Source organism: Phyllostomus hastatus, unplaced genomic scaffold (genome assembly GCF_019186645.2).
Source record: "Phyllostomus hastatus isolate PE091 unplaced genomic scaffold, TTU_PhHast_1.1 phas_scaffold_1066, whole genome shotgun sequence".
Classification (NCBI taxonomy): Eukaryota; Metazoa; Chordata; class Mammalia; order Chiroptera; family Phyllostomidae; genus Phyllostomus; species Phyllostomus hastatus.
The window spans coordinates 31,924,308-31,937,116 of record NW_025334004.1 but is presented as its reverse complement, the minus strand read 5'-3'; the positions used below and the strand labels follow the sequence as shown (position 1 = coordinate 31,937,116).

Sequence of the window (12,809 nt, the reverse complement as noted above, 5' to 3'; positions counted from 1 at the left end):
TCAGGACGTCCGTCCGCTGTCCTGCGTGGGCGCTGTCCCCCTCCGACGCCCAGCCACGGGGAAGGAGGCAAGGAACAGCCCACTGGAAGTCTCCGGAATGCCGAGGTCTGGGCAGTGGAAGGAAACACCCTCCCAGGCGTGCGCGCCCGTCTCTCGTACGCGTGCCACAGGTCACAACCAGCCTGCGGGCGTCAGCGTGCAGGTCCGGGGGAAGAGGCGTTCTGCATGTCTGTCACGCGCAGAGCTCATTAGACGATAATGCTGCAGGAGCGGCCGCCCATGACGGGCTCTGAGCGGAGTGGCGGCGTTCCAGCGCCCGCTGGAGCCCGTCTCATCCCCAACCCCGATCACGCTCCCCGTCTGTCTCTGCCCTGCAGGTCAACCCTGGACTCGGCCTCCACTCGCTGCCCGGGCGGGCCTTGTATGTCGTCAGACCCACCCGTTTCCTGGCCGTGCTCTGGGCCAGGCAGTGCCCCACGCAGGACCCCCAACCCTGGACCAAATCTGTGTGGCTTGGGATGGGGGACCACCAGGCCCCAGAGGTCCTGAAGAGACCCCCCCCCGCCCGCCGTATCCTGAACAGACGAGACTCCAGTCAGCACAGGGCGGGGAGGAGGCCCCACCCGCAGAGCCTGATTTGTGCAGGACCCGGCCCTGCATTTGGGCGGAACCCCGACTTCAGCTGAGCACCGGGGTTCAGGCCTGCAAAGGCTCCCTGAGGGTGGGGGACCCCCGGAGGGAGAAACGACAGGGTCCCTAAGACAAAGTCGTCTGCGGAGGGGTCTGGGCACAAGTCCTGCGGGAGCAGGAGGGGCCCCGTGCCTGAGGGAGGGGTGCGTACGAGAGCACCCCCCAACAATGGCACTTAGGAATTAACCTGGGCTGGGGCGTCTTCAGCACCCGTGACGAGACGTGACTGGTGACGTGGCCCTGCCCAATCTGCGTCCACGTGTCCCCGCAGGGATGCCGATGGAACTGTGGCTTGAGACACCCTGCCCGGCCCCTCGCCAAGTCTCGGGGGGCTTTCTCCCCACTCTTGGGGCGAGTACAGTCCTCAGCACGGGGACGCAGGGGGCTCTCATCTCACGGATCCTGCGCCCCACGCTGAGTGCGGCGGGCCCCTCCCACGGGCTCTTCGGACTCAGGCCGGGTCTCAGCACACGGAGGGGCCCTCCCCGCGAGCGCCGTGTCCTGCTCTCAGGGCCACGGCCTCCGCCCCTTCTCCCTCCTGGTCGGCCCGGTCTGTTCCTTGGCCCGAGGTGTCAGCCGGCTCTCACGTGTCTAATCCGGCTGTGCCGTGTTGTCCTCATGACAACCTCATTACCTGCGGGGGCTGGCGGTACCCAGACCCAGCCACACCTGCCACACAGGGCCTTAGGCCTTAGACGAGAGCGAGGGGAAGGGCGTCCGGCGGGGCGCCCGGGAGAATGCGTGGGACGTCGTGCTCCGCCCGCGGCGGGACGGTGACTCGTGTTCGTTACCTGGCTCTGCGTGAGGGGCTAGACCTCGGGGACAGTAGGCGCTGGAGGTCCTCCCCTGAGTGTCCCCTACAGAGCGGGCACAGCTGGCGTTCTGAGAACCACTGAGGCCGTCTCAAAGGCAGGGGCGCCGGAGGAGGAGCCGAGGGGGGCAGGCTGAGAGCAGCGGGCCCAGGGAACCCGAGGGGCAGCGGCAGACATGGGGCAAGAAAACGTCACACAAACAAGGAGCTTTGAGGGACGGGGAGCCACAGTGTCGGGCGGTGCAGGAAAGCTCCAGAGGACGAGGACGAGGACCGAGGAGACACCTCAGGTCTGGGAACTGGGCTGCACTGGTGCCCGAGTCAGCACAGGGGAGGGGACAGGTGGCAACCGCCGTGTTACTGGGGGAAGGGGTGGGGGAACAGGTGGCCACAGCCACCAGTTAACGATCTGGGCTGTCTGAGAGCCGACAAGGCCAGTGCATGGAGCGCAGAGGAGCCCACAGGGGACACGGGATGCCGACTTTGACCTTGGAGAGCACGGAGGCGGATGGGGCGGGACACAAGCATGGCCCCCGCTGGAACGGAGGGGGGACAGGAGGGTGGACAGAGGGAAGGGGGAGGGAGGAGACAGGCAGGTGGTCTGGGCGGGGGGAGCCGAAGCGCAGGCGCAGGGCCAGGCTTCCGAGAGGTTCCTAAGCCGTTCATTCCCCCCGAGCTCCACCCACAGGCCCGCTGGGATCTGACGCCAGACGGGGGACGGGAACAAGGCGTCTCTGTCTGTGAGTGCCTGTCCGTCAGTCTGGCTGGGGGGGACTCTACTTACTGAGAATTACAAGGATCTGTTGTTCACTTCACTATCATGCCTCATCATCCTGTTTCCCCCATACTCCTCCGTCATCGTCCAAGTGCTCTTTAAAAGAACTGGTCACCCACGGTCAGACCCCCACAGTGACGCGAACAGAGATCGATGTCACTGCACTGAGTGCGCCCTTTCTCCAGTCACTTCCACAGCAGGGCGGGGGCTCCAAAACAGCCCTTTGTGTCTTCCCCTGGTGCAACGTTGCACACAGAACGATTCATCTGTGGAAACAGTGCCACGCAGCAGGCCATGCCATGGGCACCTCGCCGTCACGCTCTCCGTGGGAAGGGGGTATCGTGGAGCTCCAGACCAGGAGTGGCCACTCCCCGGCCCACGTGGGAGGTGCTGTGCCCAGAAAGGCAGCTTTGCACTCAGCCAGAGAGCTGTCACCGTGCCGTGGTCACACGACTAGTGACTTCATGACTCACATATTTAACTGAGTGCGAAGCCGAGGCTGAGACAAACAAGGACCCGGTCTGCACCTGGCTCTTCACCTGCCCCTCCTGCCCAGAGGGTCCCTGCTCTGCCAGTGTCCTTTTAATCACCTTACCCATCACTTCCAGGACCGCGAAGAAACGGGCATCACAACTGGACAAGATATGAAGTGTGCAAGGCCCGACTGGACACCCGCCGTGCACGCTAAACTACTGCAAAGTCTTCCAGAAGAGGGTTCCCAGCGGGGGGGTAGTGGGGGGTGCTGCAGCCTCTGCCACTTTTTGTGGGGTGGCTCTCGGGGCATGCACGGGGCCCTGGGGCGCTTCCCGAAACTGACAGCGGGTTCAGGGCAAGGGCTGCAGGAGAGCTGACCGGACACCCTGCGGAGGCTCGAAGCCAGGCTGCACACAACCCTGAACCCCCGCTTCTCTCCCCAGTTCCGGTCACACGCGGGCAGGCGGGCGGGCGGGCGGCTCACGCCCATTCTCCAGCCCCAGCGGAGCCCTGCCTGCGGAAGGGCCGCAAGGCCACGCGCCCCACTCTCCCTTGAAACCCCGAGGCCAGACTCACCCTTTTCCTTCGACGATGGCTTCCTTCAGGTGAATATACGAAGCAGGAAATATGCCCTTCGGGGAGGAAACAGAAAACAGGTTTTACGATCAACGTGAACAGCGCTGGCTAACCCATCAGCTGCCCCCAAAAGGCGCGGGAGGGGTGGCTGGCTCTGCACTAATCCCGCAGGCCTTCTGCTGAGTCTCACGACGACGACCAGAGAAAACAAGCACGAAAGATGGCAACTCCATGGGCCTGTGTTCCAGAGAGGCCGCTGGCGTCTCAGGAAGGAACAGAGGCAGCCCGTCTGCAAAGGACACAGTTCCGGGGGACCCTCCTGCACCTTCCCCACAGGCCGCGCCTCGTTTTCACTGCCGGCCCGGACGCAGGCAGAGCAGGGGACACAGGCGCCTGCACTCATGGTGGACGATGGTCTCTGACTGTCCCCGCCCTCCCAAAAATGCTCAGACCATCACCGAGGTCATCAGTTCGCACTACTGACTGACCACCACGTGTCAGTGACCACTTATCTGACCGCCCCCCCCCCGCCAAGGCTTTCACAACGGTCTGCGAACCGAGGGCCTGTCTGATAAAATGCAGAAACGGGTGTATTTCACCCAATCGGCACCACCCCAGGGGAGCGCCCCGGTGTTCCGTGTCATGGACAAAGGCCCAACTGCACGGAGCCCGGAGACAGCCCCCCGGGACGCCCAGGGCCGGGCGCAGCCCGCACCGAGCCAGGAGCTGCACCGGGCGTGCCGGCCCTGCTCCCCGACCAGACGAGGCTGTCCGGTCCTGGCGGGAGGCAGAGCCGAGCGAGCACCCGGAAGGCAAGGGCTCGCCAACCAGGGGTGGCTCCCTGCGTGCGATCCCGGGTGCGCAGCCGAAACCCTTTCGGCAGCACCGGTGGCTCTGACACGCCTGCCGTGGCAACAGGTGCTCCTGCCTGGGCTCCCCAGCATCCGGCCCCCACACATTCACGCAGGCCACCCAGGAAACCACAGCACTTATCGTGCTGGGGAAGGACTCAGCCCCACGATGCCGGACCCGCCGGCCTACGGGAGAGGGACAGTGGCTGGATCTCACAGAAGAAGAAATAGCACAGGAAGGCAGGAGTGGGGCGGAAAGACAGAGGCAGGGAGCAAAGACGGTGGTGGTCCAAGGCAGTCCATGGTCCAAGGTCTTTATCAACAAAGACCTTGGGCCGCAGCTGCAGGGCAGCACTCTTAGTCTTAAAAGGGGCCACAGACGTGGACCACAGCTTCCCTGGGCGACTCTGTCCCACCATCCAGCCAGCTGGAAATGGACCTTGATCACACCTCACGGCCCCAGGCCACTGGATGCAGAGACCAGCCGCCCAGGCTGGGGCTGGCGAGGTGGGTGGGGCGCCCCTGCTGAGCCCCCAACTTCGGAAGCCTCAGTTCCAAGCTCAGTTACCCCGGGAGGGGCCCAGCCCACCAGGGAGGTGACAAGAGGCAAAGCTCAGAAACAGGAGTAAAACGAGCCCTCGGCCCGGCACAGTTAGATGTGAAACGTGGACAGGGTGGCGTGGACAGCCTAACCACGGCTGAGAGTGGACATTCCTTCTAGATCATAACGTGGAAGCGAGGAGCCATCATTAGGTGGGTGGCGCTGAGGAGGGAAAAGCCACAGCAGAACCGCGCCCGGGAGTGTCCGCCACAGCGACCGGGGGTAATTGCGGGTCTCAGCCCGCCAAGCGCCCGGGCGAGCGCAGCCCTTCCTTTCCCGAGCCGGCATCGGCGGCGTAAAAATAGCCACGGCAAGAGGCGAAGGAGCGTGCGTGAGCTCGCAAGCCTGCACGTTTATCGCCAAGGAGAACGGAGAACGGAACATCGTGACGGGTCTGCCGGTGTTGGTGTTTGCTCTCCGCGGTCACGGCACCCCCGCGGTTCGCCTGTACGTCCTGCGCTTCAGCGGGCACGAACGTCCACCAGGAAAGGAAGGGGTCCCACCGTCCCCCGCCCCCGCACAGGCTGACCATCTTTCACAGCCCGGCAACTCCCCCCACCCCTGCGTCCCCCAGCAACCACTGAGTCCACACACCGCTCCGAAGAAAGCGGTGCGGGGCAGTCCGCACTGCAGCCCACGCACGGTTTAAACTCAGAGAAAGAGCTAAGTAAGGGGAGCGCGTAGGCACAAACGAGATGGAATTGATTTCCTCTCACGGGGTGATTTATGAAGGGACGGGCGCTGGGTGTAATAATAAAAAAAAGAACGACTTACCTTCTTAGACTTTTTCCTTAAGGTGTAGCCGCGGTACCACCCTGGACAAACACAAAGGGGACACGGTTAGGACAAGGAGACATCGGAGGGTCCGAACAGCCCCTCCGAGTGGGACCCTGGGGGGTCCGTCTGTCACCAGCAATCAATGCTCCTAACGCTGTGGCATAGACTGGGGGGGCGGGGTCTTGCAGAGGTCACCTCAAGGCCGTATCTGAGGCCTGGCTAGCGGCCTGGACAGACAGACTCCAGCTCCTTCACCTCCGTCGGCCGCACGTGGCCATGAAGGCGTCACTTTAGAGTTAAGAAGCACAAGTCTGAGGGGAGGAGTGTCCTTTGCCCACTGGGCCCCGAGCTGGCTCCCGAGAGTACACGCTCCTCTCTCTCCCTCTGTCTGATGTGGACTGGGGTCACTGCCAAGTGCAAACACCAGCATCCTCAGCTCATCCAGGGCCGCCCCACGACAGAAATCCTACTGAGAGCCAACGTCCTCCCCCTTCAGGGCAGAGGAGCCGCGCCCTGGAGCAGCCCTGTCTCACCAAGTCCTTCTGCGGCGACCGCGCGGGACAGGAAGCAGCGGCCAGGACCACAGGCCCACCCCCCGCCTAGGGGTCTGGCTCAGACTCAAGGTCCCGTTCCGTCCCCGTGGGAGGGAGGGTGGAGGGCGGAGGGCCGGACCGCCGGCCACAGCCCCTGGCAGGAACGCCGTACTGGAGGGAAGGGTCCCCACACCGACAGACCGGACAAACCCGGCCACACCCCGGCACCTCCCCCCAGGGACGAGGGCAGACACTGCCCCTGCAAACAGCCTCATGTCCGCTGCCGGTGACGGCATCCCGGCGACGCCACCACGGTGTGATGTCTGCGGACGTTTCCTCATCCCAAACCCTCCAGAGTCACTGTGGGACGCCTCCCTCGGAGACAAGCACCCAGAGCTCAGTCCCACCCCAGCCCGGCCCGCAGTGGCAGGAGGCCAGGCCAGAGGACCTCCGCCAGCACGTGCCGTGCGCAGGTTGGCCCGCTCCCGCCAGCCGGCAGACACCGTGTCTTCGCAGAGCGCCTGGAAGTCAGCCTCAGAAACCAGGGTGTGCGAGCTAGCTCCGGAGTGGGGCCCGGGCAAACCGAGGTGGCCAGGGCCAGGGCGGGACCCCGCCGAAGGAGTACTCGTTTTCACGACCGGGGGTGGGGACGCCAGGAAGGGCTGGGGCTCAGGAGAGCAAGATCCTCCGGCGTGATCGAGCAGAGAGATGCTGTGAGTGCCCGGCGCAAGGCGCATAGACCCCAGGCGCCTCGCCAAGGACTTGGGGAGACCTCGAAATGACCAACTGGGGGCACAGTGGGCGCGGCGGGTGCAAATGGCCGGGTTGCAGCCGCACAGCTGGACGGTTGTCTCCCGGGTGCTGCGCCACCCCGCGCCAGTGCCCTCGAGGGCGGTATTCGCAGGCAGAGACAAGAAGCCGGGGGCCCGGGGGCAGGGAGGGGTCAGTACACTCGGGGGTCCGAAGCCCCGTGTACTCAGCGTCAAGGGCTGTCCGCCCCCCCCCCCCGCCCCGCCGCTGCGGCGCCTCTTCTGCACTGTCAGTACCGATGCGTCCTCCCTGGTCTGAGTGGGACAAGGGGTCAGCCTCCTGATTACATAAGGAAACACTGCAAAGTGACAGGAGAAAGGGGGAACCGAGTGAAATACAGGCCAAGCTTACAAACAGGGCCTAGAGGAGGAAACCGGAAAGGCTCACCCACACACACGTGTTCAGAGGCTCGCACGTCCCGACGGCCGGAGATGTGAACACTTAAAACCCCACGATCAGCCCGGGCCGGGGGGCTCCGCAGGTTGGGGTGCTGTCCCGTGCACCCGAGGGCTGCGGTTGGGGCGCCTGCAGGAGGCAGCCGATGGACGTGTCTCTCTCACATCGACGTTTCCCACTCTCTCCCCCCACCCCCTTCCTCTCTCTCTAAGACCAGTAGAACGCGTCCTCGGGCGAGGATTAAAACAATGGGAACATCAGGAAAGAGCATGAAAACCGCAACGATGAGAGCAGCAGAGAGAGGGACATGGTAGGATGTGGGTCGCCGCCGGGCACTGTGGGTGGAAGTGGAAACCGCGGCAACGCGTGTGGGAGCGGCTGTCCCCACGGATCCGAAGTTCATGTCCCGATACCCCCCAACCAGCAACCCCCTCCCGGGAATGCACCCCAAAGCCCCGAGCACGCCCACCCTCGCACGGCGGGACGGACACGGGGGCCCACGGCTGTGTGGTCCCGCGGGGGCGGGAAGAGGAGGCACGGGAGTGCCCGCGGTGGGGGGGCCGTCAGGGAGACGTGGGGGGTGCCCACGGAGCGGAGAGCGCCAGGGGCGAGCCACGCGGAGAGAGCAGGGTTCGGAGTACCGCGCGGAGGAACGAATCAGAAGCAGAGGGGGAGCTACGACCACACTGACATTCACGAAAACCAGACGCGCACCAGCCGGAAAGAGACCACGAACACACTCACAACCCACGCCGAACGCAGCAGCGGGGCTTCCTAGGAGGAGGGAAGGCGGGGAGGGGAGAGCAGCGAGCTAGCTCTGGGCTATCTCTTCTTTCCCTTGCGCTGGCAGGCGGCAGTCTCCCTCCTAACGGCCTTCCTCAGCAGGAGGACCCGTCGACGGGTAGCCTCCCCAGGACTCTGTGCGCACATCATCCCTTCGGCCAACCAAGCCCGCACTGCGTGTGCCCAGCGCCACCCCGGGCAGGGCAAACCCGCAGGCCAGTCCGACCCGACTGCCGCCCTGCAGGGCTCACACGCTGGGAGGCTCCCTGCGACACGCAGGAGGCACAGCACGACCCCGGCTGCTGGGCAGAGATTGCGGTTTAATCAAAACAGTAATTTCCTGATCTCCGCGCAGGACCTGTGCTCTCTCCCTTGGGCACGGCGACCAGTCCCTGGAGAGGCCAGGCACACCAGGGCCGCCGAAGATCACTGCGTGAACATCTGGGGACCTGGGTCGGCCTGACCGCAGAGGCCCCTGCAGAGCTGGGGCAGGCGCGCCCTCCGAGGCCCCTCACACCCCTCCCCGCCTCACAGCAACCGAGCCTCCGGCAGCAGCCCCAGACAGAGACATTAACCGACCCTGGAGGGCAAATTTGCCTTCCAGATCTTACTGTCAAGAGTGAGCCCCTAGAAACGGTATATTCTCTGCTGCAACCTCCACCACATCCTGCAAAGGGTCACACAGCAAAAGAAAATCAAATTTGACAGACAGAAATAAATTTTCAGAGGAAAAGTGGGAGGGGGTAGGAGCAAAGAGGAAAGAAGAAAATGCCAAACTCTAATACGGTATATGAAATCTATTTTTTCTTTTTTTTAATTATTTTATTTTTTATTCATTATCCTATTACAGTCGTCCCAAGTTTTCCCCTTTGCCCCCTCCACCCAGCACCCCTCACTCCCTCTGACAACCCCCCCAACTTTCTTCGTGTCCATCAATCCGTGAGGTTGAAATAGAATAAAAGCAGAAAGAGTAGAAACACAATTATTCCATCTATATGTGATGGTAATTAAATCACGAAGTCTCCCGAAGTGCAAACTGGTCCCCCAGACCCGTTTCTCTGACCTGGTTCTGAGTCGAACCAAAAGACGGTTTCTAAACCAGCGGATTTCATCTGTCGTCCAAGTCTCTACAGAGAGGGGAGCATTTTAAACAGAATTTGGAAGACCGACTAGCCCAGCGAGTGGGGGCTCACTGAAGGGTCCTTTCTCCGGGTGCCGGCCAGAAAGTCACTGTCTGCTCTCGGGGTTTTGTCTCTGCGGGGTAAACGCACGACGGAGGTCACTGCCCGCCCGAGGGTCCCGCGGCTTCGACGAGGGCATTCTTGTTCGACCGCGAGGGGCGGAGAAGGACAAGAAGTCCCAGGCCCTACTCACCCAGACCAGACCGCACGGGACATGTTATCTGTGCAGAAATGACGTCACCGCCCTGCGCTGACTAACCAGGAGCCCCGCGTCGGCTGACCCCGGGGCAGAAGTAAAGAAGGGAGAGGAGCATTGTCCCCTTCGGATCAGGAGACTGTCTGAGATGAGAGGTTGGACCCTTGACCTCCACTTAATTTCTATCTCCTCTCAGCCCCTGGCCAGACACAGTGAGAGTGGATGAGGCCGCCGGCCCGTCCGCTGCAAAACTGAAGACCAGCGTAAGGCACCCGCCACCCTCCTCACCCGCTCCAGGCTGGGCTCTGCGGGGTCCCCCCACGGAAGCCTTGTTCTGTTTCCACAGGACTTTTGTAGGGTGAGGGGTGCTCACGGAGTGGAACTGCAAGTCAGCGAGGGTCCCAGGGGGGAATGAGGGACATGAACGTAGGTGTGTGGCCAGGGCGGCACCTGTCACTGGCGTCTGGGAGGACACCGGGGCGGTGGGAGCTGGCCTCCAGCAGGAAGGCAGAGCATGGCTTCCGTGGGTGCCCAGTGGATCGCAAGGATGGAGTCTGAGGTTCGGTGCGGTGCCGGCAACGGGGCGCCTGTCGGTCCTCCCCACCCCCTCCTCCCCCCTGGCAGGGCCGGGCTAGGCCCCACCTAAAAGCACTTCCGTTGCTGTGATCATCGATTCTCATTGCTTCCTTGTGTTCCCAGGCTGCACAGGCGTGCTCCCTTCGGGCAGGAAGTCCAGCCACCGACGCTAAAACCCCGTCGTCCGTCGCACAGAAACTCCCGGACGGGACGGGCAGAGTACAAACCCAAGGCCATCGCTGCGTCTCCTCTGCGGCAAGCTCCGGGGGAGCGGCTGCTGCAGGGCGGCCCGTTCGCACAGCCCGCAAAACGGCGACGTGAAAACCGGCCGACTGGGGCGCCGAGGACGCCGGGACGCCACCGTCTGCAACTGGGGGCTTGCCTGGGCAACTGCAACAGCGCTTCCCTGCACACGTCCCACAGAGCGGGGGCCGGCTCTGCCCCCTCCTAGGAAAGTGGGGCCGCCGATCGAAAAGAGGGACGGAAGCGAGAACTGACGATTCGGGGTCCTCCGAGGGTGTCATTAACAAACCGAAGTGACAGGACGAAAGGTCTCACCATCCCCATCACACACCTCCAAACAGTGACTTCTACCGAAATATCTGAAATGTGCTTTTAAATTTTTTTTCCAAGGAGTTGGTTTTTAACAGTCAGGATTTACAAACATTTGCAAAAAAGGAACCCATGAGCTGTTTTTTTTTTTTTATTAAAAAAACAGCTTTTCCAACAGGAAGTTTTAAAGGCTAAGAAAATGAATTTTTGGCTTGCAGTTCACCTTAATAAAGCCTCGTGGAGTAACAGATAGCTTCCCTGCTGTCCTCGTGGAAAAGGGCCTCCATCACCCAAGAAGACCGCTCACAGCAGAAAGGCACATGCGTGTACGTGCTCTCTTAGCCACGTAATGCCCTGCCCACTGGGCACGGAACGAGCGTGCTAACTGCCCAGAACCACCAGAGAAAAGACACCGAAATGCATACGCACCTTCATACGTCTCCAGGATGTGCACGGTGTCCCCGATCTGCAGAGAGAGTTCGTCCGCTCCCCTGGCGTCGTAGTTGTAAAAAGCTGCGAGGGCGAGAGAGAGAAGGGGGAGGGAGATGTCAGTGGCGGGGGGGGCAGGCACTGCCTGCCCCCCCACTGCCCGTTTCGGCCTGTTTCTGACGTTAAAACGCACTGTCTGTGCCCGGATCTTCTTCTCTGGTGCTCACAGAAGTGGCCTTTTCTTTCAAGAAACACATATAAAGGGTCCCCATTTACACAGAAGACATCTGTAACTACGCACAAGACCGGACGGCCACAAGTGATGTTTTTTCGCTGTGGTGAAGGACATGGGACGGGGGATCTGCCTCCGAACCATCTTTACACGCACGATCCGGTGGCATTCGTTACCTCCGAATGCTGTGCTCCCGGCACCACGGCCCCCTTCCACGGCCTCTCCGTCCCTCCAAACAGGAAGCCCGTGCCCATTAGGCGACCGCTGCCCACGGGTCCCTCCCCCGCCCCCAACCACCCAGACCGACTTCCCGTCTCTGCGGATGGGAGGGCTCCGGCCCCCTGGTGTCAGTGGGACCACAACGCGGGCATCTGGTGTCTGGCTTCCTTCCTTCAGCAGCACGTCCCCCAGGTTTATATGCACAGTACCTGGTTTCGGGGCTGCACCCTTTCTGCGGCTTAGTAACACTTACAACAGGAACAAAACTGAGGATGCCGCTAACGTCTGAATTGTCACTTCATATACTATCCTGTATTTCCATTAGTAGACCTTTTCCACTGGAAGAGTTCTTCCTAACAATGACTCAGTCACACCTGGACTGAGAACTTTCAGGAAACCAAACTGGTTTTTTAAAAAATAAAAAGGTGACCCACTGAATGGGAGAACATATTTGCCGATACATCTGCTAAGGGGTTAATATCCAAAATTTATACAGAACTTAACAAAAGTCAACACCAAAACCACAAACAACCCAACTAAAAAACAGGCAAAGGGTCTGAGCAGACCCTTCTCCAAAGAGGACACAGGGACGGCGAGGGAACCTACGGAAAGATGCTCAACATCCCTAATCCTCAGGGAGACGCAAAGTAAAACCACAGTGAGATGTCACCTCACACCCGTCAGAACGGCCATCACCACTAAATCAACAAACAGTAAGTGCCGGGGCGGGGGGGGGCGGGGGTGGGGAAAGGGGGACCCCGTCACCACTGGTGGGAGTGCAGCCTGGCACAGGCACCGTGGGAAGTGGCATGGAGTTCCCTCAAAAACATTAAAAACGGATCTGCCTTTCGATCCGGCAGTCCCACTTCTGGGGATACACGCCAAGACACCCAAAACACTAACTGGAAAGAACACAAGCGCCCCTGCGTCCACTGCAGCGTTATCTACAATCACCGGGATCAGAAAGCAGCCCGAGTGCCCGTCGGGGAGTGGGTGGGTAAAACGACCAGGGGACATTTACACAGTGGAGTTCTGCTCAGCCATAAAAAAGAAGGAAATCTTACCCTTTGCAACAGCACGGATGCACCTGGAGAGCACTGTGCTACTATAAGTGAAATAAGCCAGTCAGAGAAAGACAAGCACCACATGACCTCACTCATGTGTGGAATCTAATGAACGAACTGAACTAACAAGCAAAACAGAGAGGAACTCAGAGAGAGCAGGATGACAGCTGGGGGGGGGGGGGCGCGGGGAGGAGGTGGAGGGACCAGGCAAAACGGAAAAAGGGCTCGTGGACCTGGACGACAGGGTGGTGATGGCGGTGCGGGGTGATGTCAAGGGGCATAA

The 12,809-nt window shown here is 61.4% G+C and overlaps 1 protein-coding gene across 2 annotated transcripts in view; it reads right to left on the bottom strand.

Annotated features, from left to right (window-relative positions):
- DOCK1 (dedicator of cytokinesis 1) overlaps positions 1-12,809 on the bottom strand; it is a 345,843-nt gene that overhangs the window by 305,884 nt on the left and 27,150 nt on the right. For both annotated transcript variants that reach the window (XM_045853767.1, XM_045853768.1), the window contains exons 2-4: positions 11,012-11,095; positions 5,553-5,593; positions 3,327-3,382 (exon numbers count right to left, since the gene is read on the bottom strand). In XM_045853767.1, the coding sequence (XP_045709723.1) occupies positions 3,327-3,382; positions 5,553-5,593; positions 11,012-11,095 (181 nt within the window). The remainder of the gene's footprint in view (positions 1-3,326; positions 3,383-5,552; positions 5,594-11,011; positions 11,096-12,809) is intronic.